Genomic DNA, 27,826 nt, shown 5'->3' with positions numbered 1-27,826 from the left:
AACAGATTGTCGAATAAGATATGGCAAAATGGAATGATGTGTATGAGGCTATAACCAATAAATGTTCTGCTAATTCAGGGAGTTTTAAAAAACAAAAAAAAACAGAAAAAGTCATCTAAGGGCAGATCCAGCCCACCCACAACCCGAATGAGGACAAGTTGCATCGAAAATGGATGGCGGGAGAAAAAAATGCCTACTTTATTCATGGCACACCTGCATTTTGGAGCTTTAAATTGTGACTCTTTTCAAATAAGTGGAAGTTTTTACAATTGTGACGAGCATTCACGAATGACGGGAAACAGGCCTGTTGTCCATGTGCCACTCTACATCACTCAACAACTTGATAACACTTCATTAGCAAAAGTGTACATTTACTGCTAGCAGGAGAGCCAAATTACTCCCATAATGCAGATTGCCAAACATAATTTACTGTGAGCGTCGACGAAGACACGATTTTGGATCGACAGACATTATCAAAGCAGATCTCCCTACATTACTGACCATTTCATTCTTTTCTTTCACGACCCACAAAATATTTTATTCTGTGACAAATAGAAGCACCGGACCGACCAAAAGAGTCTAGTGGCCCATCAATCAAGATAAAGAAATAATTTCCCCTCCTATTCGTTAAAACAAAGTTGAGTAAAATGCACATCCTGTAGCACACTCACAGCTTAATTAGTCAGAAAATGAGAATCATAACGTGTTCCGTTTTGCTCGCGTGACCATGCACCTGGTGTCACCTCTATTTCCTGTCCCTGACGGACACCGCCATCTGGGCTTCACGCTCACTCTCCCACCAACACGCACACACACACACACATTGCCGAAAGGATGCAAGCCACGACCATATAGCGATCAGGGCCATCTGTCTGGGAAGGTTCGCTGAAGTATCAAAACCTGGCAGAACCTCCTCACATGCATTCTACCATCCTGGATCAGCGGCGGACACAATATTAAGCTAAACTGTCTCCCTGTGTGTGTGCACGTGTATGTTTATGTGTGCACTCTTTCCAATGTTTCCAAATGGACAGTGCATAACACCCTTCTTAATCAGCTTAGCAGCCAGTCAGGGGATTTGACTAATCCACAACACAAGCATGGGAAGAAGCCCGCTGAGTATGTCTGCCTGTCTCACTGTGTGCGTGTGTGTGTGTGTGTGTGTGTGTGTCAGCCTCAACCTTCTCTGCATCAAGCATTACAGCGTTCATCTATAAGACATGCGAAGAAATGAAAGTGGCAACGGGTGGGAGCAGACGCCATTCAAGCGCAGACACGTCATCTAGCCGTCAAAGGGTCAAGCCAATCTCCATTAGCCGTTAACGGTTTGTCATACGAGGGATGACGAGCAACACCCCCTTTTGTCGATTAAATAGCAATTTGCCATGCGGTAGTACCCCTCACTATATTTTACTTCTCGCAGAAATTGATTCGTCAGCAACAATCTGCGGGAGGAAATTACCAGCTGTCTGTAAACATTGCCATGTATAAGCCGACAGTTGCGAGGAACACGTTCAATCAGATGGAAGACGACATGCACAGAACTGTGCATGTGACACGTGTACCCATATGGGGGAAAATTCTTATCGCAGCATTCCAAGAGGCATGAGGCTAAAAGGAGAGAGAGAGGGGATAGAATGAGAAGCAGAGAGACCCAGAGGGTCATATCGGCTGATGGCTGTCAAAGTGGTGATGCTTACCTGCGAGTGAAGGAAAGACGTTCGTTCCGACGCCGAACATGACAACAACAAATTCCTTTCCATACATTGGCGTGTGTATGAAAAAAAAAAGTCAACTCACTTACTACCATTGACGGATAAAGACGTCAAAGATCGATTTTTTTTCACTCGGCTGGTTGTAAATGAGTAATTACAAGGACAGTGCATATTAATGACTATGATAGCTGGCAACAGCAAAACTTACAAGAAAAAAATCTATAAAATCGGTGTGATCTGGGAGATAAAGCTCACAATTGGCGAGTCAGCCTTCTGGACTCGTCATGCCGTCTAGCAAATACAATACTGAGCCATTGTAGACTGGTAACAGTCGCTTCCAGTACATCGATCCTTTGTAGATTTGCATGCGAGATACAGTTAAAGTGAGCATATGAAAAGATAACAACCCCACCCTATTTGCTGCAACAGCATGGAGAATTTTATGTTGACGACTATCACAAGCCGGGGGGAGTTTAGACAGTTTAATGTTTAAATACAGCGCTAGTCTGTGAAAAAAAAAAAAAAAATCCCATGATGATTATCACATTCAGCATCTTGATAACGATTCTCCTCAAATCCAGCGCTCCTTGCCGCTCCCTTCAGAGCATCTTTGCAAGTGGTGCATTGACAGGAGGGGAAGGAAAAAGTGGGGCACGCTGCATGAACAGGCTCTAAGGAAAGACTAGAACTCGGCACCTCAGCACAAAACAACCACTGCAACAGAGGGAAATTTCAGACAAAGGCTCGGGGCTGGGATTTTCTTCAAAATTTTTCAGAGTATTAAAACAACTGCAGTCACAATTATGGCATCACATCACACAACTTGTGATACCATAGCCCTAATGTATGGTGGAATTGAGTTTACATACGTACAGTAAGATGAGCAACAATCCAAATCCATTCAACTGTTTTAAAAAAATAAATAAATAATGACAACCACCTTTTCAAAGTGAAATAATACCTGCCGTACTGGATTTGGTCACTTTGCAGCTTTCCCTTTTGATGTTAAGTTGAGGTGAGACACCTTATGTGATTTTGCACTACTTTTAAATTAAAACATACAATATAATACAAATGTATTTATGAGGCGCATTTCGCAACAGCTGGAGCTGTAACAAAGCGCATTCTATATGGTGTAATTAAAACGCATAAAGAGATATACAATAGATACCAGAAGAACAGCAGAACAGGGAGAGACCAAAGCCGAAAGAATAAAAATATGTCTTCAAAAAACGTCAAGGGCCGAGAATTAACATAATGAAGCTTCTGCCAGGAAATCTGAAAATTAAAAGTAACACACACTCACACACGCACAACTTACATGAGAGTTGTTGAGCGGCAATCGGTCAAATGTGAGCTCACTGCCCTGAATGAATAGCTTCACTTCATATGTATTCCTCATGTTGCCACAATACACAAAACTCAAATTAGCCTTAAGCAAGCTTTGAAATTTCCCCTCGCTTAGAAAGCACCATGACGCTAATGAGGGGGTAGAAATACAGCCCCCCACACACACACACACACACTATTTATGGGTTGTAAAGTGATGCAGGGTGACTAATGCTCACCTCAGGTGATTCTGAGAACGACCTTGCATGGTGCAAAAAAAACATTTGCCCAGCTCAAGTGCACAAACATACACACTATTGTTTTGCCTCCTCACGCATAACAACCATTCCCCCCTTTGCAATCCTGACATACCGCCCGCATGATTGTCCCAGCAGCTCAAATGTCATCATCACATGGGCCACAACAGGCATCTTCCCAGAACTATTGGCAACACTTATGCCAAAATTCAGTAGCTACATGAATCAGAAATGTGTCTTTAGAAATATATTTGTGTCCATTCCTGCAGAACACTTGCATAGCCAGGAGGTTAGAGGTCTCAGTTCTTCCACAAAAAAAAAAAAAAAAAAAAATCATCATCCAAGCGTACCATTGGAGATCTTGCTTTGTGCAATGAGGCACATTAATGCTGGATCAGAAAAGGCATTAGAAAGTTGGAAGCATAAAATTGCCAGTTGATGAAAAGTTAAGACCAATTTATACAGTACCGGTGCTTTCCACGGGCCGCAGATGGTCACGTGGGTCCATTCAAACTCCATTTCAGAGTTCATGTCAGTGTGGGTTCCATGCATCCTCACACGGGCGCATTTAATCAAAATGGCAACCTTGCCAAAACAAACAAAAAAATCCCGCGTCTCTTGCATTTGCTGGAACGTAAAACAAAGATGGATTGTGACCACGAAACCTGAGTTAGAGAAAGACCGCAGTGGGGTCCTCGTGCACAGTGACGTCACATGGACCGCTGTGCCCAGCAGATATGTCGACGTGGAAAATACGAACGGACCTCGAGTCTAAACCTGCTTGACAACCTTTTTTTTCTGGCATCTAAGCATAACACACGAATGTGTCATCTAAACGGGACCCTGGTTTATATATCACCACATGACAGATACAATAATTAGCAAAACGCCAACTCATTCATTTGAACTGCTGCACTCACTTTGAGAAAACCGTCTGTAGCATGCCCTCCGACCAAGGATGAGACTTTACTGATGATTTTGCGGTGTATTTTTTGAGCAACATTTATCCGTAACCGTGTTACCTTCAAACCTAATCACCGTAAGAGCTTAAACACATGCAAACAATTAGCTGACATATTTTACATTCAATATTCAATATTTACAAACACAAAATACTAATATACATCAATTACACACCTTTTGCCTTTTCGGAGGGGGTGCTAGTAAAAGAAATGTTTGTTTTTCTGACCGTCAATATGAAACTCTTGGCCGTACTCTTTAAGTTACCTTACGTGTGAATTGTAGTGAACAGGAAATTCGCATTCAAAATAAAAGCACATAGCTTAAACCGGAAGTAGCACTTTTCAATGCAAATTTCAATTGAAAATAAACTACAACAAACAATATCACAGCCGCTGTTCCAAAAAAATGAACATGGTTAGTTACACCTTCCACAATTAAACAACCCAGGGAAAACTCTGCTCAACCTTCTTGACAAGACTATTCATTCAAAACAGAAGCAGAATTAAAAGCTCCCTTCCAAATCCTCAATTTTGACTCGAGGTGGAGTGTTGCTGATAATCTGCTTCAGGAAGAGTTTCTGATTAAAAACGTTGCTACCCTCCTGACATCCTTGTTGCCGAGCCTTTGATGTCACGGCAAGATGGCGCCTGGTGTGGCTCGACCACAAAAAAGTCGGAGACTCCCCACAACATGTGCGTGTCCCGTATGAAAGACAGGACATGTCTCAATCGGTACAACACAATAGGGTTGCTCTACCGTGGGCGGTCACACCCTTTCCTCCAAACTCCACATCCATGACCCTTCGAAATGACCCGAAGAGGCTTGAAAAGAAAAACGGGAAAATAAGGAGCGAAAGGGAGTGTTCACATCAGGAATGAAATCCTTATAAAAACAGGCGGCAAGTCTTCGGAATACAGGAAGTGCGAGAAAGGCTGAGAGGTGGAACTGATTCTGGACAGACAGCTGAGACAGCAGACAAGCAGATGGGAAAATGGGACGGATCTATACAGAGGGAAAGCAGTGCTGTCGTTTTGTGTTCCGCTGAATTATTAACGCTGGATCAGTGGAAGTGAGAAAAGACAGAACACTTTCATGTGCCCGGTGTAATCTCCGCGTCATGAAAATGCACATCCACATACGCGGAGCTGCTTGGTGCTGACAAGAACATAATCGTGGACATTGCTCGTGTAAGGAATGACAAACTACAAGTTATGCTGCTTTTCCACTGTATTAAAGCTTTGCCTCAGCTCTACTTGTCTCGATTTGGGGACGTTTTTCACTGCCACATTGACGACATCAGCCAGAGAAAGATATAACAACAATAACAGGGTACAACGAGATCTCTGGTAATTACATTTTGGCATGTGGCTTTCGGCCATGCAGGAGACACATGTTATTCAACAGGAGACAGGGAGCAGCAAGAAAACAGACCACTGCAAAAGAGTGCAGAATGTGGATCTTGGAATGCCCCTGAAGTTGTACAATTTGAACAAATAATATTCCTCCAGAGTTGCACAACAATCAAGAGATCGAACCGGCATCAGGCACGCGTTCCAAGTTTGGATTAAAAAAAAAAAATAATAATAATTTTTAAAAAGTTTGAGCCCGGAAGGACAGATACTAGTAGATAGGGCTGGGTATGGATTCAAATGTCCCAAATCTATTTGATCCGATACACAAGGGCCAGATTCAATTCGATTTTCGATTCACTTTGATTGATTTTCGATTCAACTAAAGATTTCACGCAGTACTAATTTCACTTTCGCGCATGAAGTCATGGAAATTCATTGGGGAAAAAGATGCAAGTAAAAGTATCGATACGTTTTATGAATCGATATTGAGGTATGAAAAGAAAAATCGATTAAAATTGATACCCTACTGGTTGATGCTGAATAATAAGAATGTAGTGTTTCAATTTTTAAGTATTGTCTTGGCACAAAAATACTACAAGCTTTTACAAATAAGATTACAGCCAATTGATATCTCCTACACTTGTTTTGAAAAGAGGAATTACAATGCCGTTAGTATCTCTGCCTCTGAGTGGCGTGAATAATCGTAATCTATTCCACAAGGAATGCTGTGTCTGTAATGAGATGATTATTAGGAGTTCATTTAGGAGGCAGTGTGTCACACTTAATAATTGAACGCGTAGCATGTTCCTGACCGCACTCGACGTCTGTTCAAGGCCGGGATTAGAAGAGGTCAAAGGTCATAGCAGACGGGAGGAAGACATGTGGCCCACACCTGTTCAAAGATACCTCGCAGTCACATCATTAGGAGACCAAAACGAGGTAAAGTGAGGCAGTCATTAGTCGAGTTTATTGTTCAACTGTGAGAGACTACAAAAGGCTGTCATGTTGTTTTGCTTTATCTCTCTGCAGCCAGTGTTTTTCTCTCTGCTGGCCAGGCTTTCTTTTTTTATCCACAGAGGAAGCCTGTTTGATCTGGGAGACTCCCGCTGTTCTGACTCTCCGAGCTCAAAGGCATCGGGCGTACACTCCTCGCTCGCTCACTTCAGGCGAGAGCTCGCTCCTTTTTTTTTTTTTTTTTCAATGCCCCCCCCCAAAAAAAAATAAAAAATTTAAAAAAATTCTGTCCCTCATCTCCCCCTCTGCCAGAAACTAGGCACATTCTCCTTCTCGTACCAAAGACAAGACAATAATTCATGAACTCAAAATGGCCTCTTTGCTGTGGAAGTTGGGCCCATGCCAGCAACGCAGCGTGCATATGGACCATGTAGTATGTGAGCTATGACACCGCGGGGACAGTAGCCATCATTGTCTTCCACCGCGACACAATGGAGAGGGATACAGGCAGGGACATGACTCACACATACTGTAAGCCCGCCTGACCATTACGGCTGACAAAGACGCTGCTAACAATGGGCAGCAAGTGTCAGCGTGTAGTACAGCTGAACAATAGCAGCATTACGTACGCCAACTTGGGCCTTAAGCCGTGATGCAGAAAACAGCATTAAAATTGTTTCTCATTTACTTGAAACAAAAGCTTTTTGGCATGCCTCAGCTCATTAACTGCAAAATGTATTCATTCAGGACTTATTAGGTACATCATGATGTGAAAGAAAATAAGATTGTTGGACCTTGAGATTGGAAAGAAAAAAGATACTGAATATGGGGGGGGAAAAAAACTAAACTTCCTAAAAAAAAATATATTTTTTTTAAATTAAAAGGATAATACAAGCCGCACCAGACCATAAGACGCAGTTTTCTATGTTGAAAAAAAAAGAATTATTTACTGCATATACAGAACGATTTTGTACTCTGAATGCACATAAAAGGTACATAAACAGATTGTTAAAACTTTGCTTAAATAAAATAAATAAAATTAAATACAATTAAATAAAATAAATAAAATTTAAAAACAAATCCAGATTTATTTAGCATATTTTCAGAACTATAGAGAGCCCCTACCGGTGAAAGAAAAATCCACAGAAAAGCCACAGCGTTGTCTTAGCCGCATGGTTAAAAAATTTGGAAAAAAATTGTGGCTTATACTCCGGTAAATACAGTATGTGGAAATTTTCAAAAATAAATTTGTTCATTGACACTGCGCCTTATACGGTACGCTTCATGTTTTGGACAAATAAATCTGAAAGTACCTAAAAATGGCAGTGAGCAAGTACACAAAGGCAGATGTGATGTTTCAAAACATACTCTTTTTTTTTTTGTGAACACCAGGTGATGAAGAACACATGCACATTTCTAATACAACAGAAAGTTATGACATCATGGGGCTTTGTAGCTGAAAATGGTTCATTTGGAATATTCTGTGTTGTTTTTCACAACACGTTTGTCAAAATACCCCCAAAATTCCACAATTATGTCATGTTTTTTTGCCATGCTGAAATTGGCTCTTTTTAGACGTTGATCTGTCTCATGCAGTGCACCAGCCCTCATTCTGCCTCACATAATTCCACTGTGTTGACATCACTGGGGGAAAAAAAAAATAAAAATAAATCAAATAAATGCCTAATCTGTGATGTTAACAAAAATCTTTGAGCAAAGTCATCACTGGCTGATTAAAAAAATATCACACACTCACTCACACACACAGACTAATTGCGATTGATTTGACCTTTAATCAAGTGTGGTCAATTTTAGTCCATTTGCGTGCTATACACGCCTTGACTTTTTATTTACATCGTAGTTTGAGTCGTAATGTTCAACTGCTCTTACGCTCGATTACAATCAATAAAAAAAGCTAGGCCGCAGCAGTGGCAAAGTCTCCCCACAACATTCCTTCGCGGGAATACTGCCAGTGCATGACAAGAGTCCCACACACATTCAGCGTGATGCCACCCACTGCAACCCTTTAACACAGTAAGTAGCTGCGTGCGCGCACGTGTGTGTCAGAGACTGCCACCTTTAACACCACTGTCCTCTGAGAAAACGATGGATGACGGAGAGGGAGTGAGAGCACAATGATTCAGGGGTAATTAAGGGGGGGGGGGGGTCCAGGAAAATGCTTGTGCCTCTTGATTCTGCCGCCATCAATGGAATGAGGTGATTGATGGTAAAGTCTTTTGTGCCAAAGGGCAGCGCCCCGCAAACCCTGCGTTCATCTCCAAAAGAAGTTGATGGATCAAAAAGGATAAATGATGAGTAATGGTGTACAACTACACTGCAACAAGTTGCCTATAATACAAATGCTGCATTTCTACATCACTACAAACAAATAAATAACACTGCAGTCCTCTGCCAAGCCTAAAAAATCCTAATTTGGAATCGTCGTAAAGTGTACTCTGTAATTTAATGATTAGGAGCCACTTCTTGCATCTACATGATTTGTGTAGATGCATTAGTTAATAATGCGTGAACAAAATAAAACTTCCTTTGGCCTATGCCTTGCCTCTTCACAGTTTCAAGTACCGTAGTTTTTGTGTAAAAAAAAAAAAAAGACAAGAATAAATATTTTGTTAAATGAATACCAGTAGCAGTCCGCGCCAATGTGATATTATCTTTTGTCAATCAAAATGAATCGGCCATTTCCTTGTAGCTAAGAAACCATTTAAGGTAACTTGAACCCGAGTCAAAACAGATCCCTTATAAAATGTAACAGGAGCCACCTCATTTCTCCCCGCCAATTAGGGAATATATGGATGATAAGGTGTTGCAATGACATGACAATGAAAGTACAGTTTAAAGTGGATGTAAAAAGTCTAAACACCCCAGTTCAAATGTATCATTGACTCCACCCCCTTTAACATATACAAAAAAAAAAGTTCTTCATGCATCTTTCATACGTGACGAATGTAATTGCGGTGGACCACAATAACGTCGTGGCCGACGAGTCACACAGTAAATGTCACCATCAGCTCATACAACTCCTGCCCCTCATGGGCCACTGCACAGCAGGAATGAGTATGTGTGAGCGCGCATCTAAAGGGGAGGGATGTTCCCATTTCCACTCTGTTCAAAGCACACGGACCGAGTTGGAATGTGTGAGGAGAAGTGCGTGTGTTTCACCAGAGGGAGAGTGATGGGAGAGACGAAGGCCGTAATCCGAGATGGGAGTCCCACAGTGCGGGCAGGCACATGGTCCCGACCATCCACAGTGGGGTTGGCGCACAGTGGAGAGAGAGAGGGGGGGGGTAGAGCAAGAGGGGGGGGCGGGGGGTAGAAAGAGAGAGAGAGCGAGAGAGAGGTAGATAGAGAGAGGTAGATAGAGAGAGAGAGAGGGGGGGGTAGAAAGAGAGAGAGAGAGAGGTAGTGAGAGAGAGAGGTAGACAGAGAGAAGGAGAGAGAGAGAGAGAGGTAGAGAGAGAGAGGTAGAGAGTGAGAGAGAGAGGTAGAGAAAGAGAGAGAGAGGTAGAGAAAGAGAGAGGTAGAGAGAGAGAGCGAGAGCGAGAGGGGGCGAGCGAGAGAGAGACTACAGCAGATTCAGTGGGATCTACTGCATGAAAATAATGATGACATATTGATCCAGATATTAAGAAAATGAGATTAATCATACAACATAATTCTGCTATCAGTTTCGATGGAATACATTCTCAATTATAATTCATCGTTCAAGTTATGCACACTACTGACTAATTGAGATGCTTTTTCTGGGAGTTTCGGCAACATGATGGTTTATCTTGTGTAATGACTTTACAGAAACAAGCCATCTGCTACCGTTTTCCTCTTTTGGAATCTTTCTAATCTATACGGCATCGTAGAACAAGTAGTCAGTAAATTTAAACAAAGCTGCTGTGGCAGATGAGATATAATCTCTGGTATGAAAATGACATTGCAATGAAAGAAACGTTTCATTCATTTCAGTGAGGTTAAATTAGAAATATCCAAGTACTGAAGTCGTTGGTATTTTGCGGGGATTACATGTTCATTCAGAATGGAGAATTGACAACTGTCACAAATGCACAACTCAGCTGCAGCAAACGAGTGCCAGACCGACACGCGCTGCAGTATTTACCAACGTAAAACAACTCTGGGGTAAAGAATATGAATTATGCATACTTAACGATGGAAGCAGAGATGAAAGACAGAGCGGAGGGCACCAGACAGGAAGAATTTCAGATGATGGTAGTGGTGGCACAGAGAATGACAAACTCCACGGAAAGCATTTTAAATTTTTACTATCTAGATTTTCCAAAAGTATACAAGACGGGGTACACCTGCAGAATGGTAGAACGAAAGAGCTTCACTACAAAATCTGTATGGATTATGTGAAGATTTTTGAGCTGTTTTTATTGGATTTCAATTAATTTGGAGAGTATGGCCAACTCCTAAAACCAATTGGATGTCAAATAGTTTGATTCATGATTAACTGGTCATTATGAATTTTCACGATAGCGTGAATTGGATGGATAGATGTCTTAAAGGGGAAGACCACCCCAAAATGTTCTTCACAAGAATATGTTCTATGCAAGTCCACTAGTCAAAACATTCTGATTGAGTTTGTGGAATGAGTTACACTTTAAAATCCACACAATTTTTAGCCATGTCATGGGGTGGCCATTTTGTCACTTTCTGTCGACTGAAAATGACATCACAGTCGCTCAGGTAACATCCAATCATGGCTCAGCTTCAGAAAAGAGGTGAGCCTTGATTAATCGTCACCTGAGCAACTGTGATGTTATTTTCAGTTGACAGAAAGTGACAAAATGGCCGCCGGATGAGATGGCTAAAAATGACTGGATTTTGCATCTTAACGCATATTCTACAAATGGAAAAGTAATCAGAATGCCATGTTTAGACTAGCAAAGGCGCACAGAACATATTATTGCAAAGATTTTTTGGGGAGGGTGGACTCCCCCTTTTAAGGTGATTGATGCAAAATGAAGTTCACTACTTGACTGCAACGGCCAGAGGTGCCGTTGATCACTTCGCCGTCAGCTTGCCGCCGGCAGAAAAAAGTTCGGAATAAACTAGATCGGCGGATGACGCCTATCACACCGTTCCTACACAGTTCAGAGAAATACTTTGACGGCACATATTTCACTGCCTCAGGACGCACTTAAACATGCATGAGAGAAGAACAGCACTTCTGAGTATGTCCTTCACACATACGGCAAACGCACAAACACACACGCACACACATTACCCCATGGCGATACTAGCAAAAAAAAAAAAAAGCAGCAACAAGAGAAAACAAACGCTAGCAGGCGCCTGCAAAAGCAGCGAGATAAATATCGGGCCTCAGGTATGCGCTTGCGCGTTCCTTAACAGCCTTCCTGGCACCTGCACTGACGAGCGACTCCGACACACAAACAAATAGGTTCAAGTCAAACACGCTCACCACACCTACGTTCAAACATAAGGCCCAGGACGAGTGCGCACATGAAAAGTTTCCTCGGAAGGCGTGTTTGACCACATTCATGAGAAACGGCCGCGTTGCCTTGTGGCAGTCACCACTGAGACATCTTTCAATAAATGTCGTTTCCTAACATGCCGTTATTTCATTACGCATCATTAAGTCGTGTTTGTCATATCCACTGTATCGCTTATTATTTGTTCATCAAGTGCTATGTGGCCTTGCCGGAAAGCTACCCTTGAACTCTTCAATCAATCATCAGAATTCAGGATCTCTGCCATCCCTGGTAGAATGAACGTACTTTTTGACGTGTATATCCGTCAATGGGAGTGAATGAGTTAAGACGCTGAATATTCACAGATTTTTGTACTGCGAGTTGGCCGTTAATATTTCCAAGCTGATATACACTCGAGCTATCGACTTCATGCCGTTTAGGAGATTGACCTGGTTCTACGACCTCGCCCTCAAGCTCAACGTTTTCATGATGTGGACACACCCAAAAACACCACCCACAAATCCAACAAGCTGTGTCAGTGATGGGTGTGAGGTTGTGTGGAAAAGTTGTGAGGTGAGGGAACATCAGAGTGGAATTGTAAAGTGAAGTTATGTATTGAGGTAAGCTTTTTACCAACGCGACAACGGTGTATTGTTTGAATGTAGTAAAGGGTACAAAATGATCATGTTTGGCGTTATAGCAGCGTGACAGCAGATAACGCGGCAATAAATTAAAGAGGCTATGATACTGGGAGCTGGCAACGTTACCAAAATGTGTCCAAACTTGTTACTTTCAAGGAGTGGCTCAAAAGATCGATTCCACTCAGCGAGTAGCTTACTTTTCCAAAATCTATGCACAATAAGAGGAACCGAGATGGCAATATACAGCATTACTGGCGCAGATATTTGGCACTTTGCCGATTATTGTAAAAGCTGCTCTGCTGTGCTCGTGGCGCTGCTTGCAGAAGCAGATTGGCCCGCCCACAGCACCATGTAACTGGTTCCTTGTCCAGTGGGTAGCAGCCAATCAGTAGTTATCTGCCTGTGTGCTTTTTCACCTCGAGTCACACACACTACGGGAACGCTCCCACGTGCAGAGGAAGGAATGGCAACAGACTTTGCCGAAATTCTAATAAATGTCAGTCTACTAGAACTCACAACTAATAGAAAACTATTTTACGTAGTAAACTTTAAGGAGATATTTGTTTTTTATTGAACTATAAGACATTCAGCTGAGCTTGGAAGCTCCGCCTACTTTTTGTTAGAGTTTTAAAACTAAGTTGTCTATTTTCTAAGACCTAAAAAAAAAACAGTTGTAAATGATTAAAGTAGTTTAAAAAAAGCATGCACTTGAAGGAATTTAAAATTTCTGAGATTTTATTTCTCAAAATTTTGACATTTGACCCCTTTTTTCAACAAATGAAAATCGGCGTCAAATATCGGTTATCGGCATACATGACTGCGAATAATCGATATCGGCCCTGGTAAAAAGCCCTTCGGTCAATCACTAGTCACCCTATTCTAGTGCAACATACCATAATAATGCCAACAACATTCCCAACACAGGTTTAATATTATTATTTAATATTAAGCCGACACACAAGCCCGATCATAGTTGACTGTCCCAAACCATTTGGAAAGATACGACTTTGTTCCATATTATATACGAGAGTCATGTACATGCGCGTGTGATCGTCTCTGATGCTCATGGGGAACCAAACGACAACGTTTCTCATGTCCAAAACGAGTTTAGCAGTAAATCTTGGTCTCAGCACTTAAAACAATCCAGCATGTGTGGCAACAAACACCGGGAGAAGAGAGGGAAGACTCATCATCCCTCTGGAGTAGCGTGGATGCTGGGAACAGCAGAACTGGTGCAGCCGCATGGCAACCAGGGGGCAAGAACACTGTGTCCTCACTTTATGCGGAAGAAAAGAAGCGAGCGAGTATGAGGGCTGTGTGTGTGCAATGCAGATTCAAGTGAGACGAGCTGATGAATGGCTTCATTAAAACGGCATTAGGAGAGGTGAAGTGAATGGCGGGGTGCAGTGCAGTGATTTGCTTACTTTTAAATGCGTATAAACGCCTCAATAAAGACATTCTCGCTTTGATAGCTGCACAATGCAGCTATCCACTTCACTATTCATATAGTATATTTACAGCCAGCCGTACAAAGACGAATATATAGCAATGACACCATGAAGAAACAAAAGCGATGGAACGAAGATGAATCTAAAAAGGGTTCAAACTAGAGTTGCGCGTGCACGTGTGCGGTAACATGATTAGCCGGAAGACCTACAGGGAAGACAAATCTACATTATTCTTTCTCATTTTCCTCCATGCTCCTTGCAACCCCAGAAGAATGGGGGCAATTCTGTAACCGTAGCAACCAAGTGTGCCGACGTGCATAGACAAGCTGCTGATGGAGAGGGAAGGAGGGACCAAGAGGGGAGACGGGGATGTGCATGCACACTTGGGGTACACGTTTCAGATTATTAATTTTTTTTTTTTTTTTAATTTTCAAGGTTTTGCTTCGTTCAATGTCGCTCCCTCTTTAGTTTAGTCAAGCCCTTTCCTTTACTCCCCCTTTGTTCTTGAGGGCTGTTCAAACACAACCTGTATCCTCTGGCGTCCAGCGGGAACATTGTCCAACCTTTCTTGCACTTGTTTTCTCTCGACCCCCCCCCCGACCCGCCCTCACTCGGCCCCTTCCCGATTTATTCCTTTTCTGATTGTTTCGCAGAGGATATGAGCGGTCTTTGTCTTTACACAGACGCATCTGCTCTTAAAGATGCCTTCATCAACTCACACAAACATCCGCGGTGGGTTTGTGCGTCAGCCATGCGCTTTGCACATGTGGAGCCGGACTTGAAGACCGGCTCGAAGCGCAACAGGAGGCCGTTTGTGTCACACGTCAGCGCCACTATCAAACATGACGAGTGGAAAGGGGGGGGTTGACAGATAGGGGGGGGGGGCAATGAGGAGTGAGAAAAACAAAAGCGTGAGTGGGGAACCAGTGGTTCTTTTCACAAAGCTGCGATTGTTCGCTGGTTTGTGGGCCGAGAGAAAGAAAAAGATTGAAATTGAGCGTGAGGGAGGAAGGGATCGACAGCTTTTCACATTCCTGAGCTCGCTGAGTGGTTGTTGTGCTGTTGCAGTGGGTAAACGGGTCAAGTCTTTTTTTTTTTTTTTTTTTTATGATATGGCTTTGGGTTATTCATACAAAAAAAAAATATTACCATATTTTTGCCGATGGAATTCTACCATAGAGATTATTTTTATATGATCATTATTTAGTCATTTCATTAAGGCAGTAGCATAGCATTGTGAAATATTCATGATTTATTTAGTTAGTTAATAGTATTTATTAACAAAGTCACGTGTAATAAAAATGTGGTTTTGCAAGATTTTATTGTTTCCCTTGCTACAATAACTTGAACAAATTAATATCCATGGATTTCTGATTTCACAACTAGTAATCCATTAATTTGTTGTACATATGTAATAAGACTATATGACATTTATTTGGTTTCGCCGTCATTAAACGGCAATCTGACGGGTGCCGTGACTAGGACTTGGTATGGATTCAAATTTCCAAAATCGATTTGATTTGATACAAAAGGGCTCGATTCGATTTTGGTTTTACGATTTATAGATTTCACGCAGTACCAATTTTCCCTTTGTATGGAAGGCATCCTCAGAAGAACCAATGCTGCAATCAGTACAAACTGCAAGACCCGTGGTCCTTATGGTGCCTTTAAGAAAATTAAGAAATTGAACATATCCACCTTGACACTTGCTTCTCATTTCGTCTTGACGAGAGTAACAGTGATCGAAAACTGAGGTCGTACATACTCCATACACAGAGGAAATATTGCATCAAGCCATCACGTCACATCAGACAAGTGCATGTTGACGAAATTGGAGCAGACTGATTTTCTCTACAAGGAGGAACTCACAGTGGCTTACCATTGCACTTTTTCGAGTCAAGGGTCATTAATGTCAGACTTCCCCGTTTTCTGGAACAAAAGCATTAACCTATACAATATGTCTCCATGTATGAGGAAGGTCATCCTGATAACGATGACCTTATAAGGTCATTGGCTCCCGCACCCCCACCCCCCCACACACAAGGCAGAGGGACGCTACTTTTCAGGAGGCTTCTAGAACTTGTCCAATCAAAAGAGCGTGGACTGAGAAGAGGAATCTTAAAGAGACAGGAGCCAAAGAAAAAAAGAAAGACTGCGTTAACTAAACGCAGGCATGTCATGGAGGCACTTTTTGAGTGCCGTCACTCAGCGCTACTATCAGGGAGTACCAGAAAGAAAATACGAAACAGAAAATGAACAGATGCCTCCTTTTAAAGTGATAGGCACCACAAAATGACATCTCAGTGGACATCACGCAAAACAGAAGCACACGAAAATCTATAGAGTGATTTGTCACTGCCTTCGATCCTCGGACTTTTGAAGTCAAATCCAGACCACGTGAAACAACGAGGAAGGAAGAATCCCGTCAACCAACCACTGCAGGCTGAACATCTGTTGCCCAATCAGAGCATGTGGAACATCTGGCACGAATGAACAGCACTCATCTCGCAGCTAAACTCTGACCTTACCCGCTTGGCTCGGCTGTGTGCATTTTTCTATCTGGCCTTGTTTACTTCTCCCGCTCTCGTTTCACCCCGGTCCTCCCGATGCATCGTTTCATCTCTCGCCGACATTAATCAGGCAAGCGTGTGTAGCATCCGATATGCCAGATGTTGTCGTTCACCTGTACCGCTTCATCGACATAGCGTGGAGTACGGTGTCGCCCTGATGGCTGACATTCCTCATTTTATCTCTCATCTTTTGACAGCATGAAGCATGAACAGCAGTTCAATTACGTTATATGTGGATGTTTCTATACCGTATTTAACAAGGGAGGCAAATTTAAGTATGGAAGATACGCCTAAAAACACACCATGTAGTGAATCATTATAGCGTACCCACGAGTGAAGAATGAGGAAGTAGCAGATTGGTAAAGTGGTGGAGAAAAATCAATGTTTTTTTGTTTTTTTTTCAGCTATGCCAAGTCCATTGCTGACACAGCACACGGCAACCGCGCCTGAAACAAAGGCGGAGTAGCTGCTTCTGTTTTTTATGAAAGGAACAGATGAAATTGAGTTCTTTTTTGAAAGAAAAAGACATCCTCGGTAATAGTAAATGTACAGAGCGCAGTTGTGTGTGTGTGTGTGTGTGTACACTGACAGGAAGCTTCCCAGCACAATCAGTGTGTATTCAAGCCCGACTCCATACACTCAGTTTCACACTAACATCCTTCCCGACTGATTATTTTAAGCTCTGTCAGCAAATCCTTAATTCAGCCTGAAACACACGCACACAAACTCGTACTCGCTCCCGCAAGTATTTTCAACCTTGCGTACCTCACGACACACTGATATATATTGGAGGTAAAAAAAAATTGAAATTGACTGATTTTGCAAAGCTTACAGAATATTGTGTTCTAAAGATATAAAAACATGGAGCTATGACGCAAATAATAATAATAATAATAAATTTTAAAAAAGGCTAAGACGTATAAATACGTCTTTGGGAGGCGGGGACTACAATTTTGAAAACATATTTAAACGTTTTATGGATTGAATGAGTTAACAATTAAAATACATAAATAAATAAACTAATCATGCCTTTCAATAAATAATATTCAATTCTGATGTTCATTATTACGGTTGTAGCTCATAGTTGTGTAGAAGTTAAACCGTACGACATCATACTGAAAACAATGTCATACATCCATTTACTTTATCTTTTTAATCAAATGTATGACAGCTCTCTGCAGGATGAAATTAAAATTCTATTAACTGCAAAAGAGCACAATCAAAGACAGCGTTGAATGAAAACCTCTTTGACAGCCAATCAGAACTCAGCATGATGATCCATGTTCAGGCAGATGAGATGAGTGCTTTTGTTTAAAGGCACGTGATTGACTTCATGTGGTCGTTTAATCGTGACAACTGGGCTATTTTCAAAATGACAGGCAGATTGCTAAATATTTAAACACACACATAGAGACATAATCCGTAAAAAGTGCCATTAATGAAACAGCCGCATTGAAGAAGTGTCAGAAAAACAATAATGACCATGTTATTACCACTATCCCTCACGTCTGCATGATTACATGTAATGAAGTGCTTTCGCAACGCTGTCCTCCTACTGCGTTCTATTTTTCTCTCCACCAACAATACATCAATCAAACACAACAGAAATAACAAGTCCGGGCATAGTCCGACATGCGCGCATACACACAAGCCTGTTTGCAGACAAACCCTCTGCTGTGTCAACACCTTTCCTATTGTGAGCCAGTGAAAGCAGCTATTTATCCAAAATCATATGTTTCACTGGTCGCCGAGCAAACATGCGTCCGACGACCGACGTGAATATCGGCAGCCAGGCACCATATCAGTTGCACACGCACGTCCACTTTCAGCGTGAAAGATCGTCATATCTGCTTCTGTGAATTTACAACAGATGCTGCTCCCAAACGCCTTGTTTTTTTTTTTTTTTTGTGGGACCATCTGTGTGGCTGAGAGTCAAACGATCAATAAGAGTTATTCAAGCAGACCATCAGACCGGACGTTTATACGAATTGCTATGAGCGTCTCAGACAGACCACAAAAACACAGAGATCAATAGGATTTATTAATGGCGGTAGTGGGAAAATTGGTGCACGGCGGCAGACGCTTATTAACGGCGGTGCGGAAGAGCAACAGATGCAGTGCCAAAGTGACCTTGAATAGTTTAAAGTGTGTCAAATATTCTCAAGGGCTTTCACATGCACTTAAACACTTCCTGCTCGTTTTTTTTTTTTTTTTTTTTTTTAATACGATGGTGAGCTGGCTGATTGGTAAACCAGGAGCACTGAGTTGGCTGAATAAATGCAGACTGTGACTGTGCCAAATCCCGAAGCGTTCCAAAACCTCTCTGAAAAGCAAAGCCGACCTCTGGATTCAATTCCAAGCGCTCCAAACGTGAAATGATAAGCTCATTCCTTAACTCCATGTATAACCATTTGCATCTGTGTTGGAACATTCCAACCACGTCCAGTCTCCTAAAGGCTCGCGCTTTTTAGTATTCTGTCCATTTTCCGTTACTCCGTGTGGGGTGCGTGCATGATTGTTTTTCAGGACTAAAGTATTTGAACACCTGGCCATTACGTTCTTCTGCAGATAGAGAAAATGGAAGAAATTTGGAGGCTGCTCGCCCAGAATTGGGGCTTTTCCGATTAAGTGAGGTATTCCCAGTCTGCACCATCATGCTGCAGAGCCTTATCAAGTTAAGCCATGAGGTAGGATTTACATTTATTTACCTTAAAAAAAAAAAGATTACTCCTGCTCCCTGATAAGCACAGACATAATTTGACCGATTCCAGATTTAGGAACAGACGCATGTTATCGCATATCGTTTGAGTGCCGCTATTAACCGCTTACAGGCTAATGACAGATAGCGAATGTACGTGTGCACGTGTGTGGGAAGAGACCGGGAACATTGCATCTCCTGCAGACACCCAAAATCACCCGAAGCAGTTAGACGTGGGAAAACCATCATCGCTGTTTACAGAGGTGCTGTGAAGTACTTGACAGGGCGGGTCGATGGACAAACATCAAGTCCAGAGGAGACAGAGCTCAACAACGTAAGGCCTGACAGAGAGCCTTTGACAAAGGCGACTCAACATGTTGCTTGCTCTTCTGGGAACAAATATCACACTCCAAATAGTTAACAGATAAGGCAGGTGACGAAGATCCTGGATGCTTCCTCTGGCCTCATTTTGGTTTTGCGGTAACACGCAGAAGTAAGTAACACCTGAGTACAGCGAGAGGTGAATTTTGGAGGACTGGGAATAACCGGGCCATTTGTTCTGAACGGGAACATGAGAAGGTCACGTGACTGAGTAGGTGGTGACCCATCTTATCAACTGATCTAGGCCAATTGCAGCCGTTGCCAATAGCCTCGCTTCCAAAAGCCTCTCATCCTCTTTCCTGGCATGGTACTGTCGGCCTTCCACTAACACAACACAGTTCATGTTGATTTTTTTTTTTATTGTTTTTGAATTTCCGTACTTTTACCGTTTTACAGTCACCAAAAGCAAGGTTATATCTTCAATCATGATGGTACAGTGGCTAAAAGGAAGCGCTAGAAGGGACTGATTGCGTCATAAAATGTGCAAAAAAAAAAAATGTAAGGACAAATAGAAATGCTGTGCTGGCATCACATGACCAAACCACAAAAACAGTCGATGGAAGTCACGCTCGCTGGTTTTACGTCATCACTTGCTCAACATTATACTCGAATAACCTTTATTCAACACGAAAGACTTGCTTGTTGATTAGCCTAAAAAAAACTGAATACGCCGATCCCAAAATAGCATAAAAGAGTTCAGTTGCGTTTCAACTTGCAGTAACATGACTGGCAACAAATAAAGAGAAAAAAAATGGATGCACAAGTATTTCTTCCGACCACGACATATGGCTCGGTTGGAAATAACTGCAGATTATGAGAGAGACGATTCAATGCCCATTGTTTTTTTTTTTTCCCAATGTCAACTCGTGCCGGTCTCATGCTGAATTGTTGAGTTAATTGTCGGGTTGCTCAAATGGGATGTCACTCTATTTACATTGCTCAACAACTGCAGTGCAAACATTTCCTCCAACAATGACAATAGAAAGAAATAATTCAGGTTGTACAAACCCAGCCTGTAAAATGTGATGAGCTCTTACTCCAAGAATGGCTTTATTATTGTGGCTGTTGTTTGTTTGCAATCTAGAATAGGTGTGTGAAACCTATAGCCCGGGGACCACTTTCAGGCCGCAACATTCTTTGATCTGGCCCAGCATGCAATTCTCCACTTTTCGACAAACAAGCATTCTCACGCACAACTGTGGATAATTTAGTCTTCAATAACCCTACCTGAACAAAACCAATACAACAAGAAGAATATACAAACTCCACCTCGGTGCGCCTGAGTTGAAATTGGAACCCAGGACGTCTTGATAGTGAGGCAAATAAGCTCGCCAGTCACCTATATGGCTCTAAATTGAAGACAATAATAATGACAGAACCAAAGTCCCATACGAGGAAACTGGTACTGATGGAGAAAGAATCTACACACTATTGCATCACAAAAGGATAATCATTTAAATCCAACAACAAGGTTAAAGAGCACTGGTAGTAAAAAGTTTTTCATTGTTAAATTATGTCTCCAAAATACTTAAACAACTCTCAGTTGTTTCCGTTGGAAAGCTTCAACAATGGGAGACAAATATATTTTTGTCGGTGGCGAGTATCATTGAAAATAAAGACTTTGTATTGCACGTCAACGGAGGCTGGTGCAGGTGTACCTAATAAAGTGGCCAGTAAGTGCAGCCGCCACCAAGTGCTGCCTGACGACAGAAGCATTCACGTATACAACCAATCGTTAAGGCCGGATTGCTCACTTCGGTGCACCGCATGAAAAAAAAAACTGTGGACGTTCAAGAACAATCGTCGTTGAGTTGCAATGTGTGTGTTTAGGCACACATGCTCGGGTGGTATGCAGAGCTCAGCAGCCTGCAGCACAGACATGCGGGAGACAGTGAAGGGGAGAAAACGCCCTGCCTTGTTCCTTGTCGAAAGAGCAAGGCTTCTATTTGTCGTACATAGCGGACAGAGCATATAATACGTGAGCTTTCACACCGCAGACAAGCTGCTGGTGGTCAACCACATTCAAGCATGGGCGTTTTTTTTAACCTCCTTTCTGTCTTTGTTGGCGATTTGCGCTCAACGATAGGAGACGAGCGATAACATCATCACATGCGGGCTTCTTGGTAGCTACGATGATTCCACATAAATAAGGTGATATTTTGAGAAATATAGTAATTAAACAACAAACAGGAGATTGTGGCAGCAAAACATGCGATCAACACGACAGAATTGTTCATTTAAAGCACCGCTGCATCTCCGCTTGGGAATTCCGAGCTGAATTATATTAATTAAAAAAAAAAAAGTTTTACCTTTAACTTGAGTTTCGTATTCGGCCACGATCTCCTTGTCCTTTCGGAATTTGGCCGGAGACGTCATGGCTGAAGTTTGGAGAGTAAACCACTTCTCCACGCTGCGAAGTCAATTTGCTCTCAATTGGATAATAAAAAGAAGCTTGATGAAGGACTATCCACGTTGCGGCGAGGTGAAGGGGAAGTGCGCGTGGGGATCCAGATAAGAAAATGTGGCTCCTCGCTTGGTGAGCTTGCCGGTCCGTATTGTTTCCCTGCGTGTGCTCACTCGGGGCGCATTGTGAGTTTGACGCTGCTCTGCCGCTGCACAATTTTCATGCGCGCCTCCGCTGAACCACCGACAGTGGTGCAAAGCGTTTGAAGTCGAACGGGGGATCTAATCCCCCACCTTTGAAATGGGCGATAACTTGTCAGTCTGCGCTTCAGAAGCGTCCGCTTGCTTCTTCGATCCCGCCTGAAGTGATCCGCTCACCCCCCCGCCATGAAGAAGTGAGAGAGAGGAGGAACCGGTGGAGGGGTTGGCTGTTCCTCGACCCCACTGCGCAGGACGTAAGGATGCACGCGTGCACCGTGCTCTTTGAGGCACTTAAAACATTTAGAAAGCAAAATAATACTTAGTCTATTCTATTCTTTTAATTTTTAATGGTTGGTTAAGTGATCATTTAAGCGGACACGTGTGTTGCTGAACCACGAACAGCACTAAGAAGCAATGCAACGTGGATTTAGTTTTATTTTTTCTTGACTGTCAGTCACCCAACACAAAGCGATTTGTGTGCATCGACATAACATGTTTTCATTTGTTGCATTCAAACTAAAATCGAAACAGTTCCTTGCTGCTTGCTAAAACCGGAAGTAGTCGCCAATGTTATCAAGCTACAACTATTATACACATTTGTCTTATTTTTGCTATTACTTAGTCTGAACTTTGAGAACAATTTCACACAGCAGCAATGAATAAACGTCAACAAAACGCCACCCTTGTTTTAAATTTCCGGTCAGGGGAAAACTTTTCACTCCGACGCGAAGCCAGCCCCGCCTAATTTTTTAGAACACGAGCGATGTTTTTTCCCACTGTGATTGGCCCTGGCAGTCTAAATGACGTGTGAAAAAACCAATCATCCGATGAGATCAGTGAAAATGGGCCCGGACCAAGTAGAGCGTATATCCAATTAAAATTGGGCTTGTTGATAAATCTGACCAATGGTGTGAGTCACCGCGGCGACGTCCAATCAGAGCTAAGCCTGCGTTCTTTTCAAAGATTGTTTCGGGAAGTGGTTTTAAATACCAGGAAGTTGTAAACAAAACTGACAGCTATTCGGTTAGCTTTTAACTACAGCTTCAAGGACGCGGAACTGCTCATGTAAACAATCGGGTTTTTTTTACTCGCCGTTTCTTGGTGTATTTTGTAAATACAGCCGACCGGCTTCTTCGCAAGAAATTCCCCCGCGAGTTTATTCTGCATCGGAAGCGCTAACATTAGCTGCGTTGGCTCGTCGAGAGAGGTTCGTCGTCGCCTGTAAAGTAAATGTTAAAGGCACTCCCGTCATCCGTAAACGCAGATAAATCGGATAGCGTCACTGTAAATTTTTCTTTCTGCTGCAATTCTAACATCAAAGCGGCGTGAAACGCCAACGTCGGAGCTCCCAACACCAGAGCAGGACGACCATGTCGACGTCCAACGCTAATTTCAAAAACAAGTGTGTCGCCCAGGTGAACTGCATCTTTTGTGACAGCGTGCTCTGCACGAGAGGCATGAAAGCCGTGCTTCTTGCCGACACCGAAGTTCAGTTGTTTTCGACTGATATACCTCCCAACAGGTATGTATTGCTCATGCAGTTAGCACCAATGCTAGCCTTTGTTTACATATGTTGTTGTTGCCACGCCAATGATTTCCACTGTAACAACCATTGCAATCGATAACATTTTGTCTTAAATGGTTTCTGAGTGCCCGACCAATCACCCATGTTTTGTTTACCCGACACGTACAGAACTGTTGACTTTGTGGCCAGCTGCTACTCGACTGAAAGCTGCAAGTGCAAATTGAGAGACATTGCATGTCTCAAGTGGTAGGTAAAGCTACTCATTCATTCATTCATTCTTCGAACCCCTTATCCATACTCGGGTAGCATCATACAGCTTTTATTTAAATGTCATTATGGCAGCAATCAAAACTATGAGGTAATTGGAATTTCTGGTCTGACATGTTGCTTGCACTAGTGTTTTTTTTTATCTCAATGCATCACATTGAGAGGTGTTGGTACTTGTGTTCCTCTCTTAAAGGTTAAGATGGCAACCAAAATAATGGAAACGAAGCAGAATACTTCTACACATTTAACTGAATCTTGTAGGAACCGTTTATTGAATTGGATCGCATCCGTTTTTGTATTAATCACGATTGTTTTTTTTTATATAACAGTGACAGCTTTACTTATCATTTAGCATTGAATAACATTATAATTCTGTCCATTAAAAAGAGTACTGTTAAATGACAGAGGGCATTGTGTTTCTTTTGTGTGCCATCTCTTTGTTGTTGTCACATGCAGGTCAAAAAGAAACAAACACCTGTATAGTGGAGTTTGCACATTTGTGTTCATTGTAAAGTGCTGACTCATGCTTCTACTTTGTTTCCCATCACAGTGGTAACGTAGTTGGCTATCATGTGGTGGCCCCCTGTAAACCCTGCCTGCTCTCCTGTAATAACGGACACTTCTGGATGTTCAACAGTGACGCCGTTTCCACTCTCAACAGATTGGATGCAACAGGTCTGTTTACACAGCACGGTTGGAATAAAACGTCAATATGGCAACATTGTGATATCTTATGAACGAATGCCTTCCACAAGCGTGATGGTGCAGTTTAGCAAGTACTTTTGCTACCACTATGTAGCAGAAGTTCCCAGCCCGAAGAAACAATGGTTTTTAAAACCTGCCAACTCCTCCATGTGTGCAGGCCTCAATCTACTCCTGTGGGGAGATCTGCCCGAACTGGAAGACAGTGAAAACGAGGAACCAGAAAGCCCATCAGAGGAGGAGTGCATCAGGTAAAGATGAACGTGGCTGACAGAGGAGGGGGCACTTTTCAGCAGCTAACATTGGAGGGATGTTACTGAATGAGTGGGAGACAAGAGAGACCTGAAGAGTGTAATTTAACTCTGGATCACACATGACTTAAAAGGCACTGTGTTTGTGCTTCGGAAAACGTCTGAAGCCACGCCCAATCAGTGATGTCACAGCAGGTGTTTGGCCTTGGACAGCTGGTGGAACACCTGCTTTGACACGCAGGAGGATTAGTTGGGCCAAGAGGGATGGCGCACTCCAAATTGACAGCACAGTTGTTGTGCTTGTGTAAGACGAGCACTCCACCTTTTTAAAAAATGTTAGTGAAATGCCCCAATGAATCACCACTTGCCACCTGAGGGTGGTGAGAGAGAGGACGAGAAAAGCAAAATACAGTACCTGTAAGGACTTTGATTACTCTTCCCCATGCCTATCATAGCAACGCCACTGTTTCAGAAAATAAAACGCATTGTCACACAGCTCTTATCCACCTTTAAGGACATGCTCTGTAAATTGCGACAATCATCACCAGCCTCCGCTGTCAAGCTAAAGGTACGCTCGCGTAAACAATTTTCAACCACTCATTAAATCATGCCTGGCTTTCTGAGGTGATTATACCAATTTTAGCATCATGCGAATCAACAGTGGTGTGTGCGTCTTTGGATGGGGAGGAAAATAAATAGCACCGTGGCTTTAAAGAGCGAGCGATACATGGGCTGCACAAAGTGATATTGTAGAGTATGTGTGATGCATTGATTTGTGCAAACGTATATACCCCAAGTATTACCATGTGATGCTGTGACACTGCCTAAACTATTTATTTAGCACATTTGAAAGAGGCCTGATGTTTTTTTTTTTGGTATGTAGCGCTTCAACGGTGTACAATTTGTTAACTCATTCACTCCCAGCCGAGTAAAAAAAAAAAATGGATCTTTGACGACGTCTGTAGCTGACAATGGTAGTAAAGGAGTTTAAAAAAAAAAATGAAATGCTGAATTTGATAATACAGTGGAATCGTAATGATCGAACGCCAGGAAGCTGGATTTTGAAAAAGGATTTGTCATCGGAAATATGGGGGGAAAAATAATCAATTTCAGTGTCAAACATTTTAAAAACTTTGACTGAATGGAACTTGTTTTATGTAACCTTTTAACAAAAAAAAATCAATGCTGTAATATTAATATATTAATATATTAAACCTGTAAAAAACTCAACCGAAAAAAAAAAAATCAATGAAAGGTGTAATAAAGTTGCTGTGATTCAAGCGTCTTATTTTTAAACATAGGACACATGTATAAAGAATTTACCACCAAAGAAATGTGTTAAAATAAGAAAAGCCGCTTTTCTGCAAGCTTTCAATCTCTCCCGGCTGCAACACACCTGATTCAAATGATCAGCTCATCAGCAAGCTCCGAAGAAGCCTGATAACTATCCTCCTCATTTGAATCAGGTGTGTTGAAGCCGGGAGAGATGGAAAACATGCAGTTTGACCTCCCTGCGCAGGTAGGCTCTGCATTTTTTTTTTTTTTTTATTCTGCCGTTTCTGAATCGTACGGCAAATGTGTTTTTGTATTTATGTTTTAGTATTCTATTGCACATAATCTGATTTAATAATGCCATTCTTGGGGCTCAGTTGATCTGTGCTGGAGACATTTTTTGACTCCATTTATGATGATGAGGCAATGCTAAGGTTGGCATCCGTTGTGTCCTCTGTATGTATTACGGTTAAAAAAAAAGATTATTGTTGCATCTTAGTTTGGGTTGCAAGGCAAACTCAACTTTATGACTGACAGTCTGCATAAGTTTGGTCAATGTAGGGAACCACGAGAACTGTTATTTGTCCTCAGGCCAAATACGTAGAACCACATGCTTCCTTTTTGTTTACAGTCTTTGTTTACAAATGAATTGGTTTGTAATGTGCATTTAATATATTTTATATTTCACTGTGTGTGTGCGTGTTTTAAAGGGTTAGGGGTGTGTATTGTTTTACTGCAAGAAGGTACCACTTAGAGCTTCCTCTGGTTAGGATAATAGTCACATGATAGTTAAAAAAAAATAAAATTAACGTTTATGAAGTGAATAACTTAAATTACTTGCCCTGCTGAAAATGTTTTTTTGGGAATTGCACTGAAACTGCTTTGGTAGTTTGGAAAACTCAACAGATTGTTTTGTATGCTTGTTGAATTAATAATAAACGTTTTTATTTAAAAAAAAAATCCTCTAACATGTAATGTGTGATGAATGAATTTAACATGATAGCAAAATATAACTATACTCTCGGACTTTTTGTGATTGATGCGGTAGACCAACAACTTTAAATTTTTTTCCCATTATTATAATTGTAATCCATCTGCTAGGTACTCTTAAAGTGAAGGGAAATTATGATACGTGTATTTAAAATAAAGAAATAGGCGACTTTCAAAATTTGGCCAGACATCTTTTAGTTTGACACAGCGCGTTGAAGGCGCTTTGAAGCTTTACTCAATGCTCTACTGCCCACTTGTGGAGAAATGACAATATTACATGCACAAGTTGAAACTTGCTTTAATTGAAACTTGAAACGACTTGACGCCTATAACAAGAAGGCACCTCATGACAACTGAAGTATTTGCTTTTTTGTGTTTTTATTATTTTGAAGTTTCACTTTGATTTATTTTTGCTATGATTCTGAATACAACAAAATAACCTCTG

The 27,826-nt window shown here is 41.9% G+C and overlaps 2 protein-coding genes across 5 annotated transcripts in view; one reads left to right on the top strand and one right to left on the bottom strand.

Annotated features, from left to right (window-relative positions):
• The window catches only part of srgap2 (SLIT-ROBO Rho GTPase activating protein 2), a 54,978-nt gene extending 31,924 nt beyond the window's left edge, over positions 1-23,054 (bottom strand). For 2 of the 3 annotated variants that reach the window (XM_088308184.1, XM_088308186.1), the window contains exon 1: positions 22,080-23,054. In XM_088308184.1, coding sequence (XP_088164310.1) covers positions 22,080-22,146 — 67 coding nt within the window. In that variant the 5' untranslated portion in view covers positions 22,147-23,054. Of the gene's footprint in view, positions 1-4,438; positions 4,524-22,079 lie in introns of those variants that run through there. The other variant, XM_088308187.1, reaches the window with a different exon arrangement.
• On the top strand, positions 21,663-26,237 carry LOC148327148 (protein FAM72A). Of its 2 annotated transcripts, none has more exons than XM_088308189.1 (5): positions 21,663-22,628; positions 23,696-23,896; positions 24,068-24,145; positions 24,717-24,841; positions 25,029-26,237. In XM_088308189.1, the coding sequence occupies exons 2-5, from the start codon at positions 23,745-23,747 to the stop codon at positions 25,121-25,123; spliced, it is 450 nt and encodes a 149-aa protein (XP_088164315.1). In that variant the 5' UTR covers positions 21,663-22,628; positions 23,696-23,744; the 3' UTR covers positions 25,124-26,237. The 2 variants fall into 2 exon arrangements, with proteins under 2 accessions (XP_088164315.1, XP_088164314.1); XM_088308188.1 differs by lacking the exon at positions 21,663-22,628 and adding an exon at positions 22,649-23,581.
• The last annotated feature ends 1,589 nt before the right edge of the window (positions 26,238-27,826 follow it).

The sequence above is a fragment of the Idiotropiscis lumnitzeri genome, chromosome 11 (assembly GCF_059441095.1).
Source record: "Idiotropiscis lumnitzeri isolate Australia: NSW breed Sydney's pygmy pipehorse chromosome 11, RoL_Ilum_1.0, whole genome shotgun sequence".
Lineage (NCBI taxonomy): Eukaryota > Metazoa > Chordata > Actinopteri > Syngnathiformes > Syngnathidae > Idiotropiscis > Idiotropiscis lumnitzeri.
The sequence above is the reverse complement of the archived record's forward strand: the minus strand, read 5'-3'. Positions and strand labels throughout refer to the sequence as shown.

Bases quoted from the DNA above. Each gene is read 5' to 3' on its own strand.
- LOC148327148 (XM_088308189.1), top strand. From the start codon at position 23,745: ATGTCGACGTCCAACGCTAATTTCAAAAACAAGTGTGTCGCCCAGGTG. The intron at 23,897-24,067 runs GTATGTATTGCT...CGACACGTACAG, and splicing joins ACTGATATACCTCCCAACAG to AACTGTTGACTTTGTGGCCA. The intron at 24,146-24,716 runs GTAGGTAAAGCT...TTCCCATCACAG, and splicing joins GACATTGCATGTCTCAAGTG to TGGTAACGTAGTTGGCTATC.